This window comes from Vipera berus (assembly GCF_964194415.1).
Source record: "Vipera berus genome assembly, chromosome: 2".
In the NCBI taxonomy this organism is placed as follows: Eukaryota; Metazoa; Chordata; class Lepidosauria; order Squamata; family Viperidae; genus Vipera; species Vipera berus.
Window position 1 is genome coordinate 124,338,344 of NC_138203.1, and position 18,531 is coordinate 124,356,874.

At 39.8% G+C, this 18,531-nt stretch overlaps 1 protein-coding gene across 1 annotated transcript; it reads right to left on the bottom strand.

The window, feature by feature from the left end:
• Nucleotides 1-383: 383 nt before the first annotated feature.
• SLC35A2 (solute carrier family 35 member A2) lies at nucleotides 384-16,848 on the bottom strand. Its single transcript, XM_081318821.1, has 4 exons — nucleotides 16,696-16,848; nucleotides 14,253-14,435; nucleotides 4,438-4,589; nucleotides 384-3,302 (listed from the first exon to the last, which is right to left on the bottom strand). The coding sequence occupies exons 1-4, from the start codon at nucleotides 16,748-16,750 to the stop codon at nucleotides 2,559-2,561; spliced, it is 1,134 nt and encodes a 377-aa protein (XP_081174947.1). The 5' UTR covers nucleotides 16,751-16,848; the 3' UTR covers nucleotides 384-2,558.
• Nucleotides 16,849-18,531: the final 1,683 nt, after the last annotated feature.

Consider the following 18,531-nt stretch of genomic DNA (forward strand, 5'->3'; position numbering starts at 1 on the left):
CCTTGAGTATCACGTAATTCTAATTTTAACATATTTAACTGTTGGTAAGGTCAAGCCCAACTTTGATAATTAGAGAGTGCTGTTTATTCTGAAGCAAATGGAAGAGTTAGGCTATGGCTGTTCCTTCTGATAGGTATCTGAAGCCTCGAAGCTGTCAGTGGCCGTTTAAAAACTTGAGTGTGGCACCCAAGAACCCTTTTAAAAGCTGCCACCAAATTGCAACGTTTTATGTGACAAGACAAGTCAATGGCTTTCTGCATTTCAATATGTATTGCGTGCGTGTATTGTTTCAGATACTATTAGCTGCTGCTTCAGTCATTACATTCCAACTGACTCACAGGCATGTGAAAAACGAATACCCTATGCCAGCCTTTCTCATTTGGATGTCCCCAAATCTCAAGTGAAGCTGACCCCAATCTCAAGTGAAAAGGCTGTCCCATCCTTGCCCCAGCCATCTCCCAGTGTTAATAGGGTTAGACATGCAGCATGAGACAGATCTGCCCTTTTCAAGGCTTCCTCAATCATTAAGCAGGAAGGCTAAATAAATACACGCTCTTTATTCATCTGTAATTTATGTACAGTGACAAACAGTACAGGCTTTCTTTGATTGTTTTCCTTAAAAAAGCAGAAATTCATTAAAAAAATGATTAGCAATGTAAAAAAAAACTTGTACATACACACACACACATCACGTTGACTTGTGTTTATCCTCCCCATTTCAAAAGCAAACAAAATTCACCCAACAATCTCCCACCCGCTTCACACACACTCCAGGGTTAATGTACTCCCCCTCAACCAACAGACCTAGTCCCTATTAAATGCATAAGGATTAGGGAGGCAGTTTACAACCCAAAAAGCCTCATGTATTAACATAAAAGGGAAACTGCGGCAGAGAAGGGCCTTAACGTCTCAGAATCCCAGCCTCTCTTACCCTTCTGTTGCTTTTAGGTTCAAAATGTACACAACATGTGAACTATCAAGCTGCGCCTATACAGATGGTTTCCTGGAAGTGCAGATCAAAGGGAGACCTCTGTTTGGGGGTGGGCGAAGAGGGAGGACACTCACTTGAAATGGGCTTAGACGTTCACTAAGAACCCTGTTTTCATTTAATCACCTCTCCTCCTTGCAAAGTACAAAAGAAATGAATGGCACTCAGATTCTTAGCCTCTGCTCCATAGACTTCCCTGTGGTTGTCCTGGAGTTCCAGAAGGCCTATTTTGGCGCTCTAATAGCCACAGCACCAGCAGATGGTTGTCCTTTTCATCTCTGGCTGGGACAAATTTCTCTTCCCATACCACATATATACATTATATGCCCGTATCTGGTGGCTCTAACCTTTACCCTGAGATTCTTCTTACTTCGAGCCAAGTGTCCCTTATGTGAAATGAGACAAATCTGTTCCAGTCCATCTTCTCTGTCCATAACAAAACCTTAATTAATTACTAATGATTCAACATTTGCCCAGTAACTCCCAAACATTTAATATTCTAAATATACACTGAAGGAAGGAAAGAATTAACTACACCTTAAACTCAGTTCCCTTTCCACGATGATCCAACAGCATTTGCTAAATAACCAGAGTTGGAGAAGGAACAACAGCAGAATGCCAAGCAACTCAAATACCCAACACCTTCGTTTCATTGGCCTGGTACTGCTACATGCACGCACCCATTCACAACATTTCTTATTCAGTTTTCATCTGCTTACAGTAGATAAATTTGACAATTTCAGAGCAAACAGCTGTAAACAAGCTAATTCCTATTACTTTCGTATATCTGGCAGTTAAGAAACCGTTTGTATGCTCCAAAGGGCAAATGACGTTTTTTTCTTCACATTTCTCTCTTTATGTGCTGTTACATATCCCCCTCTCAATCCTTCGTGTGATTATTTCTTGTGACTGTGTACTTTTATTAAAAGTACACTTCTTTATAAAAATTTCTCCCTGCTGACCACACATAAGGAAGTTCTGGGGAAAGGATATTCCCGTAACAGTTCTGCCCCAAGTTGCTTTTCAGGAGGCAATGTCGCCAAAGGTGGGACAGTGGAGAAACGGATAGGAAAGTTAGAAGTCAAAGAGAAGGTGAACAATTTCAAGCCAACAACGGCAGATAGCCAGCTGAAGTATGGGGAGAATTATACACAATTGGCTAAAATAACAATTCATGGGTCTATAAAACGGGCAGCTGAATAACTTGGGAAGCAGACGAGAGAAAAAGCGGAAGAATATGAGCAGCACACAGGTTAAGAACATAAAGACCAAGGCAAAGGGGGGGAGGAGATGAAAGAGCAGAGAAGACCTAGGGCAGGGGTAGGCAACCTCGGCTCTTTTATGACTCATGGACTTCAACTCCCAGAATTCCTGACTCAGGAATTCTGGGAGTTGAAGTCCATGAGTCATAAAAGAGCCGAGCTTGCCTACCCCTGACCTAGGGAAAGAGAGTGAAAAGTGAAAAAGATGGACGTTGCAAAAAAAAAAAAAAAGGTGGGGGGAGGGTCCAGGTTTTGTGAACCTTCACAAGAAACCAGTGACAGGTAATGCAGGAGGTGTTCTGTTCTTCTCAACTGATCAGTACTGACTTGGTCAGGAAGCCATCTGTAGTCACGGAAGGAAGTTCCTTGCTTTGTGCTCCGTGGCCCTGCTGCTGCTGGATAGCTGCCCCCACCAGGGATCGACTGGACAATGGTCCCTTGGGCAAGCTGTATAGATAGACAGCCCCTATGACCAGGCCTGCTCCTAGAGCAAACAGTAGGTTGAGGTGGAAGTCAAAGAGGTAGATAGAAGCCACGGTGGACACCACAATGGAGAAGGAGGTGGCAAAGCCTTTGAGGATGTTGTCGGCGTATTTCACCACCACTGCCACCAAGAGGCCACCAAAAGCCTGATTCAGGATCACTCCCCACACCAGTGGGGTGTAGCCAAAGAAGAATCCATGCTGAGCTACGGCTGCCCCCTCAGTGGACCACAGCCCCAACAGCCCTAGCAAGGTCCCGAAGATGCCCAGTTGGACGTTACGTAGCCAAACGGAGGCTGTGCTGCCCTTGAGGATCTTTTCAAAATAGACCCCAGCAAAGCCGGATGAGAGGCAGGACACCACCACGGCCACAAGTCCCACCATGTAGCTTTGTTGCATCCCCTGGCCCTTGGGAGCTGGCTTGCCCCCTGCCTGTTGCTGCTCCACTTGGACAATGGCTACACCGGCAAAAAGAAGCATGAGGGACAGCCACTGAAGACGGGACAGGCTCTTGCGGAGCATCAGCACCGAGAAGACAGCTGTGGTGAGGATCTTCAGCTGGTAGGTGACCTGGGAAAGGCAGGGAAGTTTAGTAGCCACCCCAATATGCCATGAATCAGGAAGCTGCCTACCAGCCAGAGGCCTAAAAATTATGTAGTTCTCCTTAGTCCCAGACTCTAAATTATGCAAGAAGTCTCCCGACTCATTGGACCGCAATCCCCAGAATTCCCAGCAACTTGGGGGAGTTGCAGCTCCACTCATCCAGAAGATATCTGGTTAGGGAAAGTTAATCCAAATGACTAAAGAGATCCAGATCCCTCTTCAGTTCTTATTCTCCATTTGCAAAAAGAGACCAAAATCTCAAAATGCTACCGCAGTGATTTAATCCACCTTAAGTCAACAATCTTACTGAAACAAACAAGGTTACCGAAAACCATAGTGGTTCAGAATCAAATATCAGATATCCACGATTGTGTTTGTACCCGTATTTAATCCCTTAAAAGTGGATTAAAAAGTGGAGCTTGCAACAATTTGGACATTTTAACACCCCATTAGTGTTCGCTTTCATTTTTAAAGAGAGAGGAATTCTCTACTGTTTATGGTAGTGTGACTATTTGTTTTGAGAATAACAAGAATACCTGCTAAGATTTCAGAACCTTGTAATTCAGCATGTTCCCCCCCCCCACCAACTGATTGTCAGAAGTGAAGTATATTAGACCAAATCATAAAAATATTCAAAATTGCACAGGGCAAGAGATTTGCTTAAGTTCCACAATTTACATAAACATCATTCAGCTTTTTTTCTGAAAACAGAAAACAGGCTGCCTTTCCATATATCCAGGGAGATATGGTTTTGAAATAATGTGACATTGAGAGTCCTTTCCATCCAGACAGCTAGCTACAGACCCCATTTCTGTGGTGAACAAACCCTAATGCCACCTGGATAAAGAGTGTACTTATAATGAAATCAAATAATAACACGGGGAAACACACTGTATTTCCAGATACGCGCCTGGGATTTCAATAAGCACTGTCCAAGAGACTGAAAGGAACATGACTCGGGATCCCCATCCTCAATTACTCTGATGTGGGGAAGAGGGACATAAAGTAGATGAAACTGAAGGACATTCTCCTTCGGAAAGATGCTTCTAACATTTCCCGAGAGCACTTTAGAGTGGAAATGAAAGGAGGAGGAGCATCTCACCTGGAAGGTAGCTGCTGGCAGGTTGGAGATGGCCACGTACTGCAGATTGTTTTGGAGGGTGTAAATGAGAGAAGGCACTGCTAGCTTGAGAGTGTCCATATACTGTACCAAAATGGAATCGTACAAAGAGGCAGCAAACTGTCTCAGATTACCTGAAAAAAGGATACAGACAGGAAACTGTTTCTTATACATATCAAGTCACAACGGGTTATTTTTTTTTCAGGGTGGTTTTTTTTTTTGCTTTGACATGAATAACAATTGCAAAAGGGAGAGATCCCCAGTTATTAGACATTGCAAATATTTGTTCCTATCCTTTGAAAATACTCAGGACAAGCACAGAGAGGGTGAACAGACAGGACCAGAAATACTAGTCTCCCTGGGGACGTGGCGTGCAATAATCCTTTTTTCAGTGGTCGGGCATAAGAAAAGGTCCAATACAGGCATTTATAATAAAGAGGAGAATGACTTCCGGGTGGCGCTTCAGCGTTGAGGACAGTCGGGATCGACCACCAGCCTTCCGATTTTGTTAAAGCCGCGGAACAGCCGACGATCAGCTGTTCCGCAGCTTAAAACCCTTCCCCTCGGGCGAAGAGGGGAAGGGGAGTCTCTGGGTAGGGGTAGAGCTCCCCTAGAGCCCCAGAATGTTTATTCTGGGGCTTGAAAGGTGAGAGCCCCCCTGAAGCCTGGAAACACTCCAGGTCGGAGGATTTTTCTGCTTTTAAGCAGAACAAGACACTGAATCCACTCCTGCTGGATTTGTTTGTTTTTTGGAGTAATTGATGCAGGCGGAGCGGATGCGGGAGCAATATAAACAGCAAGTATAAGACTTTAACTCTGGAACTTTAACTTTTTTCCTGTTTCAATTTTAAAAAGGACGGAAAGATGGCGCCTGAGTGATTCTTTGTAACAAGCATTGAAAGTGTCTTTTCTTTTTTTTTCTCTTCTCAAAGTGAAAGTGATTGTTTGGATACTGAGGAGGAATATCTAAAGTGGATTTTCAGAACTTTAAGATTTTGTTAAATTTTGGAGCTGTTTAAAAGTGACTAGAAGACTTGGATATTTAACATTTAAATTACAATTGCAAGAGGGCGGAAAAGTGAAAGTGTGTAAAGAAAGTTAATTAGGTGTTAAAATGGCCTCCAAACTGCCTAGAATTCCTGTTTCTAAAAGTCCAGGGGCATCACCTGTTCAGCAATCTGGAATTCAATCTTTGATGTTATCTGCTGCAGCTGCTGCACCTCCACTGACTTTAAAAGACTTACAAGATTCTTTAAAAGATGCTTTAAAACTTCAGTCTGAAAAAATATCTGAGCAGGTGGCAAAACGTATTGAAGAAAAAAATAAGGAAATACGGGAGGACATTTTGATGGCATTTCAAGGGCTCTCAGGTTGTATTGAGAGTCTGGATGAATGTGTGGAAGAAGTGAAACAGAATAATTTGATGCTGGAGGCTAAAATGTCTGATGTTGAGAATAAAATAGAGAAAATGGATGATGATGTGGTTATGACACAATATAGAGACATGGAGTTTGCCCTGAGGATTAGAGGCTTAAGAGAAAATCCACAGGAAAATCTGGAAGAGATGTTGGTGGATGCTCTGGCGCCTATTTTGGGAATTCAACTGGAAGATTTTTTTGTGGAGATGGATAAAGTATTCCGTGTTAATTCTTGGATTGCTAGGCAAAGGAAACTGCCAAGAGATGTGGTTGTGTACTTTACAAAGAGAAAGATCAGAAATCAGATCATTCAAGCTTTTTACAACAATAGATTTAAAGTGGCTAATCAGGAGGTTTTGATTCTGAAAGAGATTCCCCCAAGAATTTTGAGAAAAAGGAATGTTTTTGTTTTTTTGGCAGATGAATTAAAAAAAACAGCAGCTTCAGTTCAGATGGGAGATACCAATGGGGATTGTGGTGAATTATGCTGGAGTAAGATATCGTCTTAATACAGTCCTGAAGGCACGTGATTTTTATTCTAATGTTTTGAAAGCAGGTTCACCACCATCTTCAGAAGTTAAAGGAGAAAAAGAAGAAGTTAAAGGAGGAAAAGAAGTAGAAGAGTGACAGATACAAGAAGTACAGCAAATCTCGGAAATTGTGCAACCCATGACTTTAATGGAAGAATCTAAGACCCAAAGAGTGACATGGGCTGCATCTAGACGTAAGGAACAACAACAACAGCAACAGTGTTCAATAACTACAAGTCAGGAACCCATTTCTAGTGAAGCAGTGGGAGGAGCTAGGCCAAAGAGGCAGATGTCTGTGGATCTGCAAGAAATACTCCGAAAGCTTCAAATTGCAAAAGATGGCGACAAAGTTTCTAACTTGGAATGTTAATGGATTAAATTCACCACAAAAGAAAAAGAAAGTATTTCAGTACTTGAAACAATTTAAAAATGATGTTGTATGTTTGCAAGAAATGCATATTCGCGCATCTGATCAAAAATATTTGATAAATTCTAGACTGGGTATACAGTTTATTGCATCTGCTCCAGAGAAGAAAAATGGGTTAGTTATTTATGTAAAGAAAGACATAACAGCTAATTTAATTGAAGCAGATAAACAAGGAAGATATATCATAATTGAACTATTAATAGAAGGGAAGAAAACACTTTTAACTGGAGTATATGCACCTAATCAACAGCAAGGAGAATTTTACAAACTGTTACATGATAAAATAATTCAATGGGATTATAAATCGTACATTTTGATGGGAGATTGGAATGGAGTGCTGGACACTCAGAAAGATAAAAAAGGGTTTTTTAAAAATACTCCAAGCCACGCCAGATTACCAAAATCTTTTTTTGATTTGAAAGATGACTTGGAATTGCGAGATGTCTGGAGAGAACGAAATTTGGAAGAAAAGGATTTTACTTTTTTTTCTGATAGACATCAATCTTTTTCTAGGATTGATTTTGTATTAATTTCTAATGATTTTTTTTCTAGGATTAAGAAGATTAAGATATGTTCAAGAACTCTATCAGATCATAGTCCAGTCTGGATGGAATTGGATAAGGGCAAGGGGGAAAGAAGATCATGGAGGCTAAATGAAAATTTATTTAGATATGAAGAGAATGTGGAAGAATGTAAAAAGCAGATGAGAGAATTCTTTATTATGAATATGCATAAGGATACTCCCATTGAAATGGTTTGGGATGCAAGTAAAGCTTATATGAGTGTTAATATATTTGAATAATAAACATAGACATAGAATGGAATATAAGCGTAAAGAAATAGAGGAGGAAATAAAGATGAAAGAGAAAGCCCTTATTTTGAACCCATCTGACAAGAGGTTGACAGAAGTAATTAATCTGCTAAGAGGACAGTTTGATATGTTAATGGCAGATCAAGTAGCAACTAATTTACGATATGCCAAACATAATACTTTTAACAATGCTAATAAGCCGGGTAGGTGGTTAGCTTACTTATTAAGGGAAAAACAAAGATCACGTAATATAGATAAGATATAATATAAGGGCAAAGAGGTGTTTCAGCAAGATCTCATTTTGTTGAATTTTATTCTAAATTATATGCTAGGGATATAAAGCAGGGTTTAGATATGGATAGTTATTTACAGGATGTGAATATCCCAATACTTACGCAAGAGCAACGGGAAGGGATGAATCAATTGATAACTGCTGAATAAATTATTTTAGCAAATAAACAATTAAAACTGGGTAAGGCACCCGGAACAGGTGGTTTATCAGCTATTTATTATAAAAATTTACAATCAGAAATGGTGGAGCCTTTAAAAGAGTTATTTAGAACAATACAATCTGGAGAAGTGCCTCCATCATGGAAAACAGCATTTATAACTTTGATTCCGAAGGAAGATCAAGATCTTGTTCAACTTAAAAATTTTAGGCCTATATCGCTTTTAAATAATGATTATAAAATATTTGCAAAGATTTTAGCAAATAGATTAATGGGGGTTATGCAGCAAATGATTTATTCTGATCAAACAGGTTTTATAAGTGGTAGGCAAATGAAAAATAATGTGAGACATATTGTAAATTTATTAGAATATTTGGAAAGAAAGAAATAATCAAGTCCCTGCAGCGCTGATTTTTCTGGATGCTGAAAAAGCGTTTGATCAATTAAATTGGCAATTTTTATTTAAAGTTTTGGAAAAAATGGAGTTTGGTGACAAGTTTTTACAATCTATTAGGGCAATATATCAAAAACAAACAGCTCGACTTCCGGTGGCTCCGCGGCGACGGAGACAGCCTTCCCGGGCTGCCTGCGGCTCAGCTGTTGTTTTTTCGCCCGAAACAGCGCCGATCAGCTGTTCGGGCGAATTTGAAGCCCCCTCCTCGGGAGAAGAGGAGGGGGCGAGCTCCCAGGTAGGGGTAGAGTTCTCCAGGGCCGCCTGAGCTTATGGCTTGGGCGGCTGAAGGATTGAACTCCCCCGTAGCCTGGGCTGCTCCCAGCTGGCCGGCGCCTCTGCTCCTGATTCTTGGAGCAGAGCCAGGCGTCTGCGACCACCCCTGCCTGAAGGAATGACTATGGATTAAAGGAGCAGGCAGAGCGATACAAGAGGAAAAGGTGATATTTTACTCTCCAGCTTGATGGCCTTTTTTGGATTATAAATCTGAAGTGAAAGTGCGTCGCATTTGGTATAAGATGGCGGCTAAACCACCCCCTAAAACTCTTCGGAGTGCTGGAACTTCTCCTGTGCAACAATCATTACTGCAGGCGCTGCATCCTCCTGATGTATTGACATCAAAGGACTTACAAGATGCTCTTGAAAAACACGCCCAGGTAATTTTGGAATCAATTAATGCTAGATTTGTACAGATGGAGGAGAAATTGGAGAAATTGGAGGAGAGAATGGAGGAGAGGATGGAACAGAAGTTCAGAGTGATGAAGGCAGACATCTTGTCTTCAGTGTGTAAAGTGGCTCGCTGTGTGGAAGAATTGGAGGAAAAGCTAGAAGATCTGACTCAAAAGAATGCTATATTAGAAGCAAAAGTATTGGAGAATGAAGATAAAGTGGAAAAAGAACTGAGTCTTGCTCAATATTACCAGATGCAGTTTGCCATTAGAGTTAGAGGCTTAAAGGAGAATACTAAGGAAGATCTAAAGCAGCTGGTTTTTGAGGCTTTTGAAGAAGTGTTGAAACAGCCAGCATCTGAAATAAAAGGAGGCATGGATAAAGTGTTTCGTGTGAATTCATGGATTGCTAGACAGAGAAAGTTGCCTAGAGATGTGGTGGTATATTTTGCAAAAAGGGAAACTAGAGATGAAGTTATACGAGCTGCTTATGATACTAAAGTTGTGATTGCTAATCAAGAAGTTTTGGTCTTAAAAGAAATTCCTCCAAAGATTTTAAGGAGAAGGAAGGATTTTACATTCCTTGTGCAAGAGCTCAAGCAACGAGATATAAGGTTTAGATGGGAGATCCCAGCTGGGTTGATGGTGACGCACGAAGGTAAAAGGTACCGTCTGGTTACTGTGATGGAAGCGCGTGATTTCTATAATAATGTTTTAAATGCAACGCCATTAACATCTCTGGAAGCTGAAAAGGGATCTGGAGAAGGAGTGCATCAAGAGGTCGAAGGTGGTCAGATAGAAGACAACGGTGTTGGAAGAGATCAAGATACAACTTCGTCGGATGATTCAATAGAACAGAGGGTGACGCGTGCTGCTGCAAAACGAGCTAAGAAGAGAAAATAGCAGGATTTGCAGAAGTCTATGGAATTTCTACGACGTATTCATAGTCAAGTATGGGAGGTGGGAAAAGATTTGGGTGTGGACGCAATATAGTTTTTACATGTGGTGGTTTTGTGGAAAGGGTGAGGTTTTTTTGGATTAAAGTTTGGTGGAATATATAGAAGATTTCCAAATGGAGGTTAAAGTTTTGTTCGCAATTTTTTTATTGTTTGGAATAATTATAGATGTGCTGGAAGAGGAACGGCTGATTACAGAAGACTGGACTTTAAAGTTTTCTGATTTGGTTGAGGTGGCGAAGATCTTGGTTAATTTGAAAGATTATTTGTAAGAACGTTATATCATGTAATGGACAAAAAGGGATGGAGTCTATTTAGGATAAGTATAGGTTGAGAAGTATTATATAGTATTTGAATAATTCTTTTTTCCTTTTTTTTCTGCTCTTTTTTTTCTCTTTCTATTTTGGGGTTCTTTTTCCTGTTTTTAATGTATATTTAATATTATTAAGGTTTGTCTTATTCTATATAAGCTAGAAAGTGTTTTTTTTATTTTAGTTTTTTATATATATTTAATATTGCCAAGGTTTGGTTTATCCTATATAAGCTAGAGAGTGATGGATTTTAGAATGTATAGTTGTTAGTACATGGTTGCTTATGTTTGCCTTTCTTTTCTTTTTTTCTTTCTCTTTTTATATATATACCTTGTATTCAGCTCTGGGAAGTGGGGGGGGGGAGGGGGGGAGGGGGGGAGGCAGGGGGGGGAGGAGGGAGGGAGGGAGGGGGGGAGGTAGGGGGGGAGGAGGGAGGGGGAAGGGGGGTTTTTTAAAGGTAAAAAAAAAAAACAGCTCAAATAATAATCAATGGTAGCCTAACAGAAGCTTGTAAAATTGAAAAGGGTACAAGACAGGGTTGCCCGTTGTCGCCATTATTGTTTGTTTTAACATTGGAAATATTGTTGATTAAGATACGTGAATCAAAGAAAATAAAGGGAATTAAAATTAAAGATCAAGATTATAGATTGAAAGTGTTTGCGGATGACTTGGTTATTACATTAGGTCAACCAACTCAATCGGTTATAGATTTAATGGAAATAATTTTACAATATGGACAAGTCTCTGGATTTAAGGTAAATAGGCAAAAAACTAAAATATTGTCTAAAAATATGATCAAAGAACAAAAGAAAGTTTTGGGAAAACTAATGGGATTTGAAATAGTTAAAAAGGTCAAATACTTGGGGGTATATCTTTCAGCTTCAAATGTGAAATTATATAAAAATAATTATGAATTGTTATGGTTAAAAATACAAAAAGAATTAGATAGTTTGAAAAAATTACAATTGTCTTTATTGGGAAGAATTGCAGCTGTGAAAATGAATGTTTTACCTAAATTCTTATTTTTCTTTCAAATGATACCTATACTTAAAAAAGATTTAAATTTGGAGGAATGGCAGAGAGGTATTAATAAATTTGTTTGGGCCGGGAAGAGACTGAGAGTTAAACTTAAGATAATGCAAGATGTGCGTGGAAGAGGTGGTCTTAAAATGCCCAATCTTAAATTATACTATGAAGCTGCGGTATTATCATCAATTAGTAATTGGTTCAATTCAACACAAGAGAGATTATTGAATATTGAAGGATATGATTTGTTATATGGTTGGCATGCTTATTTATTGTATGATAAAAAAGTGGATAATGTTTTTAAGATACATATATTAAGATATGCCCTGTTTAAAATTTAAAATTTAAAATTTAAAACTTTAAAATTCCAATTTGGGCAATACCTAAACATGTGATAGAAAATATTAATGTGGGATTTAAGCATGATGTGACTACATATAAAGAAATTCTTAGATTGGAAAGAAATGTCTGGCAATTAAAGCCATTTACTATTCTAAAAGAAGAAAAGATAGTACAAACTTGGTTTCAGTATGGGCAGTTACAAGCTAGATGGAAACAGGATCAGAAAATTGGTATTTCTATAGTAGATGAAAATTTGGTTAAACAAATTAGAGATCAAGGTTCTGCACATATAAGGATATATAATGCATTGATAGAATTAGATTCAGAAACGGAACTTGTTAAAGATTGTATGATAAAATGGGCCCAGAATATTCAAGAACCAATAACGATGGATACTTGGGAAACAATATGGGTCAGAAATGTAAAATTTACACAGGCACAAAATTTAAGGGAGAATTTTTATAAGATGTTTTATAGATGGCATTTAGATCCTAAGAAATTGGCATCTATGTATTCAAACTATCAGCCTAAATGCTGGAGGTGTGGTTGTGATGATGCAACGTATTATCATATATGGTGGACTTGTAAAAAAGTAAAAGCTTTTTGGATTAAAATTTGGTGTAATATGCAGAAGATATTTAAGAAAAAGATAAAATTTTCTCCACAATTATTTTTGCTGGGTATTACTATTGACTCTACTGCTATAGAAACTAAATCGATGCTGAATTTAATAACGGCAGCAAGACTTTTGGTTGCGCAATATTGGAAGAAGGAGGATTTGCCTACTATAGAAGAATGGACTTTAAAAGTTTCGAATTTGGCAGAAATGGCGAAAATCTCAGCATACTTGAAAGACCACTCGCAACAAAGATATATTTTGGAATGGAGAAGATGGATTGATTATATCCAGAATAAATATGGGACCAAAAAGTTTCATTTAGCATTTGAATGAGTATTAGATTTAGAAGATTTGTTATTATTTAGTTATTTTTAAGGAGAGTTAAAGTGCTATAGGACTTAGTGTTATTATAGTTAGTTTGCATATTATAGTTTAAGATTGTTAGGGTCAATACCCTGTATTTGCTCTGGGAAGTCGGGGTGGGGGGAGGGAGAGGGAGGAGAAATAGGGTGGGGTGGGGGATGGTTTTTTTATTTTTTTATGTTTAAAATGTATCTCTAAAACTCTTCAATAAAAAATAAAATAAAATAAAGAGGAGAAGAAAAGGATTTAGGGTATGTATCGCACCTCCTAGAGTTTACAGTCTTAAGTCCTTGAGTTAATTTCAATAAACCTTCTGTGAGTCAGCAGTTAAGACCCCTGGCAACAATAAACTGTTCTAGCCAGCTGTAGGGAAATGGGGACTGCAAAAGAGATCAAGGGAAAAAGAAGGCAAAAGGTAATCGGAAGGACTCGTCTCTGCTGGGGTTTTGATTTTATTGATTCGATTCCTTGGGCTTCAGCCACAATGGCCCTGAGGCTCCCTATAGATTATTCTCATGGCTCAAGACCCAGGTATTTTCTCACAATGGCCCTGACCCAACCCGTAAGCAATAAGAGTATGGGCTCCCACAAGGTCACCATCCTGAAGGAATATCACTGCAGGAAGCTCAGGGGTAAACCTCTTCCACAACTGCTCCCCCTTCTCCAGAATGACAGCCCATCCCCAGATCAGACTCTCCTCTACACTTAACCCTGGGCGTTTCAAATACACCTTTAAGGTCTGGAATATATAATAGCTCCCCTGTAGAACGACGTTTGTTCATTATGGGATTTTACAGGGGTAATTTGCGGTTATTGCTGAATTAATGATTACTGTGGTTGTTGCCCTTTTGATCTGATTGCACAATGACACATGTAGGCTGCCCAGAGTCACTTGTTGACTGGACCAGCATGTAAGTAAATAAAAATAAGCCCTTACAAGAAAAGACACTGCTCACCTTACATCAATTGGTCTGTTAAATCAGGTGTTTCATTTTGTACTTTGGCTCTTTAAAAAAATAAATGTATATATTTCTGTTTACAGAAGGAGTTTTATGACTGCATATACATGTTTTAAATTATTTACTGATTCACACAATTCAACTGCTTAATTATGTCTTTGTTTCTCTCTGGGTCCATAGAAATTTTTTTTCCCCTTGCTTGTTTTCTTCCCACTTTTGTGTACAGGTTGCAAGCACTCAACCATGCTATTTAAAGTTATGGTGAGCCAAATCCAGATATGCTCATAAATAGTAATACATAGAAATGACATTAAAAGAGATTTAGATTTTTCAATTCAACCATTAGGCTGGTCAATGGCAGAAACACAAATCTCAATCCGGCAAGACTGCTAATGAACATGGAACCAAGTTGGGAAAAGCAAGCCCTTCCTTAAGGGCCTCCATTTTCCTTGGTGTGATATTCCCACCTTGCTTCTGAATGAAGATGAGCAGTAGGCAGGTGATTCCTTTAAGAACTTCAGCCATAACCACCGCTGTGGTAGCAAAGAATCTGTCCCCTGGCAAAGTGCGCACATAGCGAATGCTGAGGATGAGAGAGGCATTTTGCACCACTAAGACTGCTAAACTGATGTACTTCAGCTGTCGGTTACCTGGAAAAGGAAAAGTAGAAAACAGCTCAGCATCCTTCTACCAATATTGCTCCCCAGCTGATTCACAAGAGATGCTGCACTGAAATGAAATGATCCCCATCCAGAAACAGCACTCGAGATTTTCATGTAAGAAATAATTCAGAACCTCTGGGTCCCTTTTAAGTTTCTTGTATCAGAAACCACTAAAACAGGTGTTAGAACATGGAGAATCAACAGATTCACACAAACCAACAGATACACATGAAGACCAACTCCCACCTTCTTCCATTAGTTGCCAGCTCACTAGCTAGGATGCAGAATGGGGATTGTCAGAAGAGGGCAATCCTGGCTGACACAACTGCTCTGCAGTCTCATTTTTGTAGTCCCTAGACTCCAGCTTGCACTGTCAAAATTCAATGCCAAACCAAAGATTTTGCAGGCACCGTTTTTTGTTTCAAAGTTATATTCCTCTTTTACATTTAATTTCATTGGGGCGTATTTCATCCCTTAACCTACTGCCCCCAAAGGGCCGACAATGTCAGTCTGATGCCTGATTAAATTTCCAACACTAGCTTACACAAATAATCAAAGTTCAAAATGCAGGCCTATAGAGACAATTGGAAGCCTAAACTGACCCTCCATTTTCATTTTCCAAGAGCAGGAATCTTAATAAATTGCCAAAAGGGAATAGTGTTATGTTTTTTTGTTTGCAATGTGTCTGGTTTTGATAAATACAATGAGTGATAATGAGCACTTAAATCCGATATTCTAGTTTCTTGACGTCAAATGGGAAAATGCCTTCTCTCTAATCTAATTGGCAAATGACACAAGTAATTCAGAAGCAATATCTAATGATTCATATCTCATAACTCCAGCAATGTCAAAAAAAAGGTTAAGGATTTCCATCCTTCTGTGGTAATGTTTAAACCGGATTATTTCTTTTGCTCTTTCTTGTGCCTATCAATTTAAGAGGCATACTGGACAGGAAGTGGAGAGCAAAGAAAAGGTATAAGCCTTATCTTGCAGAGCAACATTCCTATTCTAGGAACGAAAGGTAATTTGTTTCTTGAATGAAAACCAAGTAATAAGGAAACTAATGTTTAAAAAAAGGACATATTTATAATCTGGCGCACTCCAAATACAACTGTCTAAAGCTAGTCCTCGACTTACAATCATTCATTTAATGACTGTTTGAAGTTACAACAGTATTGAAAAAAGTGAATTATGACTGGTTTTCATAGTTGCAACTGTTGCAGTATCCCCATGGCCACATGATCAAAATTCAGACACTTGGCAACTGGCATGCATTTATGATAGTTGTAACATCCTGGGGTCATGTGATTGCCATTCGTAACCTCTTAGATGGCTTCCGACAAGCAAAGTCAATGGGGGAAGCCAGATTTGCTTAACAACTTCATGATTCACTTAACTGCAGTGATTCACTGAACAACTGTGCCAAAAAAGGTCATTAAATGGGGCAAAACTCACTTAACAACGGCCTTTTTTAGCAAAGGGAATTTTGAGCTCAGTTGTGTAATACATACTACTTGTATATATGAAATGCTTCAAGGAAGTTTGTCTTACAATAAATTGCTGCCTAAGTACACTTGCCATCTTAAAGACAGGATTCACTTTTATCCTTGATATACCACACTAGCTTTGAAATGTACCCATCTTGGTTTGCAGTAAGTTTCAAAAATTATTACTGCATTTTAAATAGTCCATTTGTCCACAACACCAATTACCCCCCAGCACATGGGGAAACTCATAACATTAGGAAATTAACAGTGTCTGATTTAATTTCTTCAGGATTATCCCCAATACCTATTACTCAAAACCTCAAGGGAACTCTCCTTGAAGCCTCTATGATAACTACCAGCCCTTCCAATTTGCTTTTTAAATTAATTAATTGGTTAGCATTCCCCACTCCCACCAGTAAATAGGGTTCTCGCGTTTCCTCCCTCCATATGTGTGTGTGTGTGCATGTATATGTATATGTATGTATGTATGTATGTATGTACGTACGTACGTGCACACACACACGTGGGAAGAAGCAAGTACCTGATGTTGGGGACTATTTTATTTCTTCAGGAATTCATATCCAGAAGGCTAGCTCGAAGGAAAGGAAAAACCTTCCCGGAGAAGGAGGCAACACAACCTCTCTATAGGTAGCAGGGAGATGGGAAATCAATGATTTGAAAATATTTGAAAATTGGTTGCTGCGCAAGGAGAAACCTCGAAACGTCCCCACGCCTCCCTTCTCCTTCTCCTCCTCTCTCACCTGCCGTCGCCCCCGGACTGTCAACGCCGCCTCCGGGGCCCCCAGCCGCTGCCATGGTGGCAACCGCGGGGAAGCCGAGCTCTCCCACTGTAACGGACACTTCCGCATCCCACTTGCCGGCCTAATTTCGCTTCCGGTAAAACCTCAGCCGGCCATAGAGATGGCATAGAAAGCGAGAGGGTAGGCGGGGTCAAATCCCAGATTGCTAATATTCTTCCTAGAGCGTCACGGCGTTGGTGAAAGTGCCATAGAGTTTTTTTTAAAGATAGACCGATTAATTCCGCACTTTTCGACTCGCGAAAACACAAACGCTGGTCAAGTGTTAGGATCCCACTGCAGAAGCCAGAAATCTTTTAGCCCAAGGAAAACTGGTTGCAGAGGGCATTGTTCAGACAGGAGAGGTGTGGAATGGGCAAGGAGATGATGAAGAAGAAGGTTTAGTATAATGGTTAAGGATCAAGGTTAGAAACAGGAGACTACGAGTGCCAGTCTCGCCTTAGGCATGAAACCCGAATACTTGACTTTCGGCCAGTCACTCTCAGCCCTTGATATCAGGGTCAGTCATTTATTGTTGCAGCCAGTTCACCCTGATACTCCTGCCTTTTATTTTCCCCACAACAACCCTGTCAGGTGGGTATGTCTGAGAGAAAAAGACTGGCCCAAAGTTACCCAGCCGGCTTTCATGTGTGAAACAGGACTCGAACTCACTATCCTGGTTTCTAGACCAGCACTTCCACCACTACACAAGATTGATTCAATGAGATGGCTCAACACTAGGCATTCAGTGTATCCTCAACCAAAGTATTCAACAAAATACCCTAGAAGAATTGTGTGAGAAGTGAAAAACATTGGAGAACTAAATATAACCTTAAGATGTGTTTATGGTGGGCTTAGGGACAAAGCAAAGGATAAGGGAACATTGGTAGGACGTATCCTTCAGAAATGGATTGTGGGGTCCTTGGGCCACCATCTCAAACTCCTAGTGACCCACTTCAAAAGAAAATAGTCTTTCAGTCTGAGTCACAGAAATCTCCGCAACTGGACTGCTGTCATTTGAGAATACAAGTTGTCTCCCAAGTTGCTAAGAAGACAACAGAGGCATCTGCAAGATTGCAGGCTTTTATTGCTGTGAAAAAGACAACATTGCCTGTTTAATGTATGTGTGCAACACCATGATACACATACATAAAAAGTAGAACATAAAGGCATGACTCTCCAATGTGGGTCCAGGGAGTATCACTGCATATGATACTTCCAGGACAACTCTAGACACTGTGGAGCAAGACAGAGCAAACACACAATCAAAACTCTGCCCCTTTGGTGTTACACACGCAAAAAAACGTGAAACAATTTAATGGATGCCACTGGTGTCAGGCAATGTTATAGTTCTTGTTAATAAAAAGCCCCAAGAGTACCACATTCTTGTGAATCCAGTTTCTACTATTTTATTTTATTTTATTTTAATTCCATTTATATCCCGCCCTTCTCCGAAGACTCAGGGCGGCTTACAAGCTTAGCAGTAGCCTTCATTCTATGTATATGCCTGCTTATTAGGGCTTTCACACACACCCCAAGCGGCATTATTACAAAGTCAGCTTAATTGCCCCCAACAATCTGGGTCCTCATTTTACCTACCTCGGAAGGATGGAAGGCTGAGTCAACCTTGAGCCTGGTGGGATGCGAACCTGCACTAATTGCAGGCAGCTGGTGTTACTTAAGGAGGCATTAGCCCACTGCTCCACCAAGGCTCTATTGATTATGTAGCATCACAGTGTTGTCAATTTTTAGGGATTATCTTTAAATTATCATTATCATTATGATAATTTGCTCTAATCT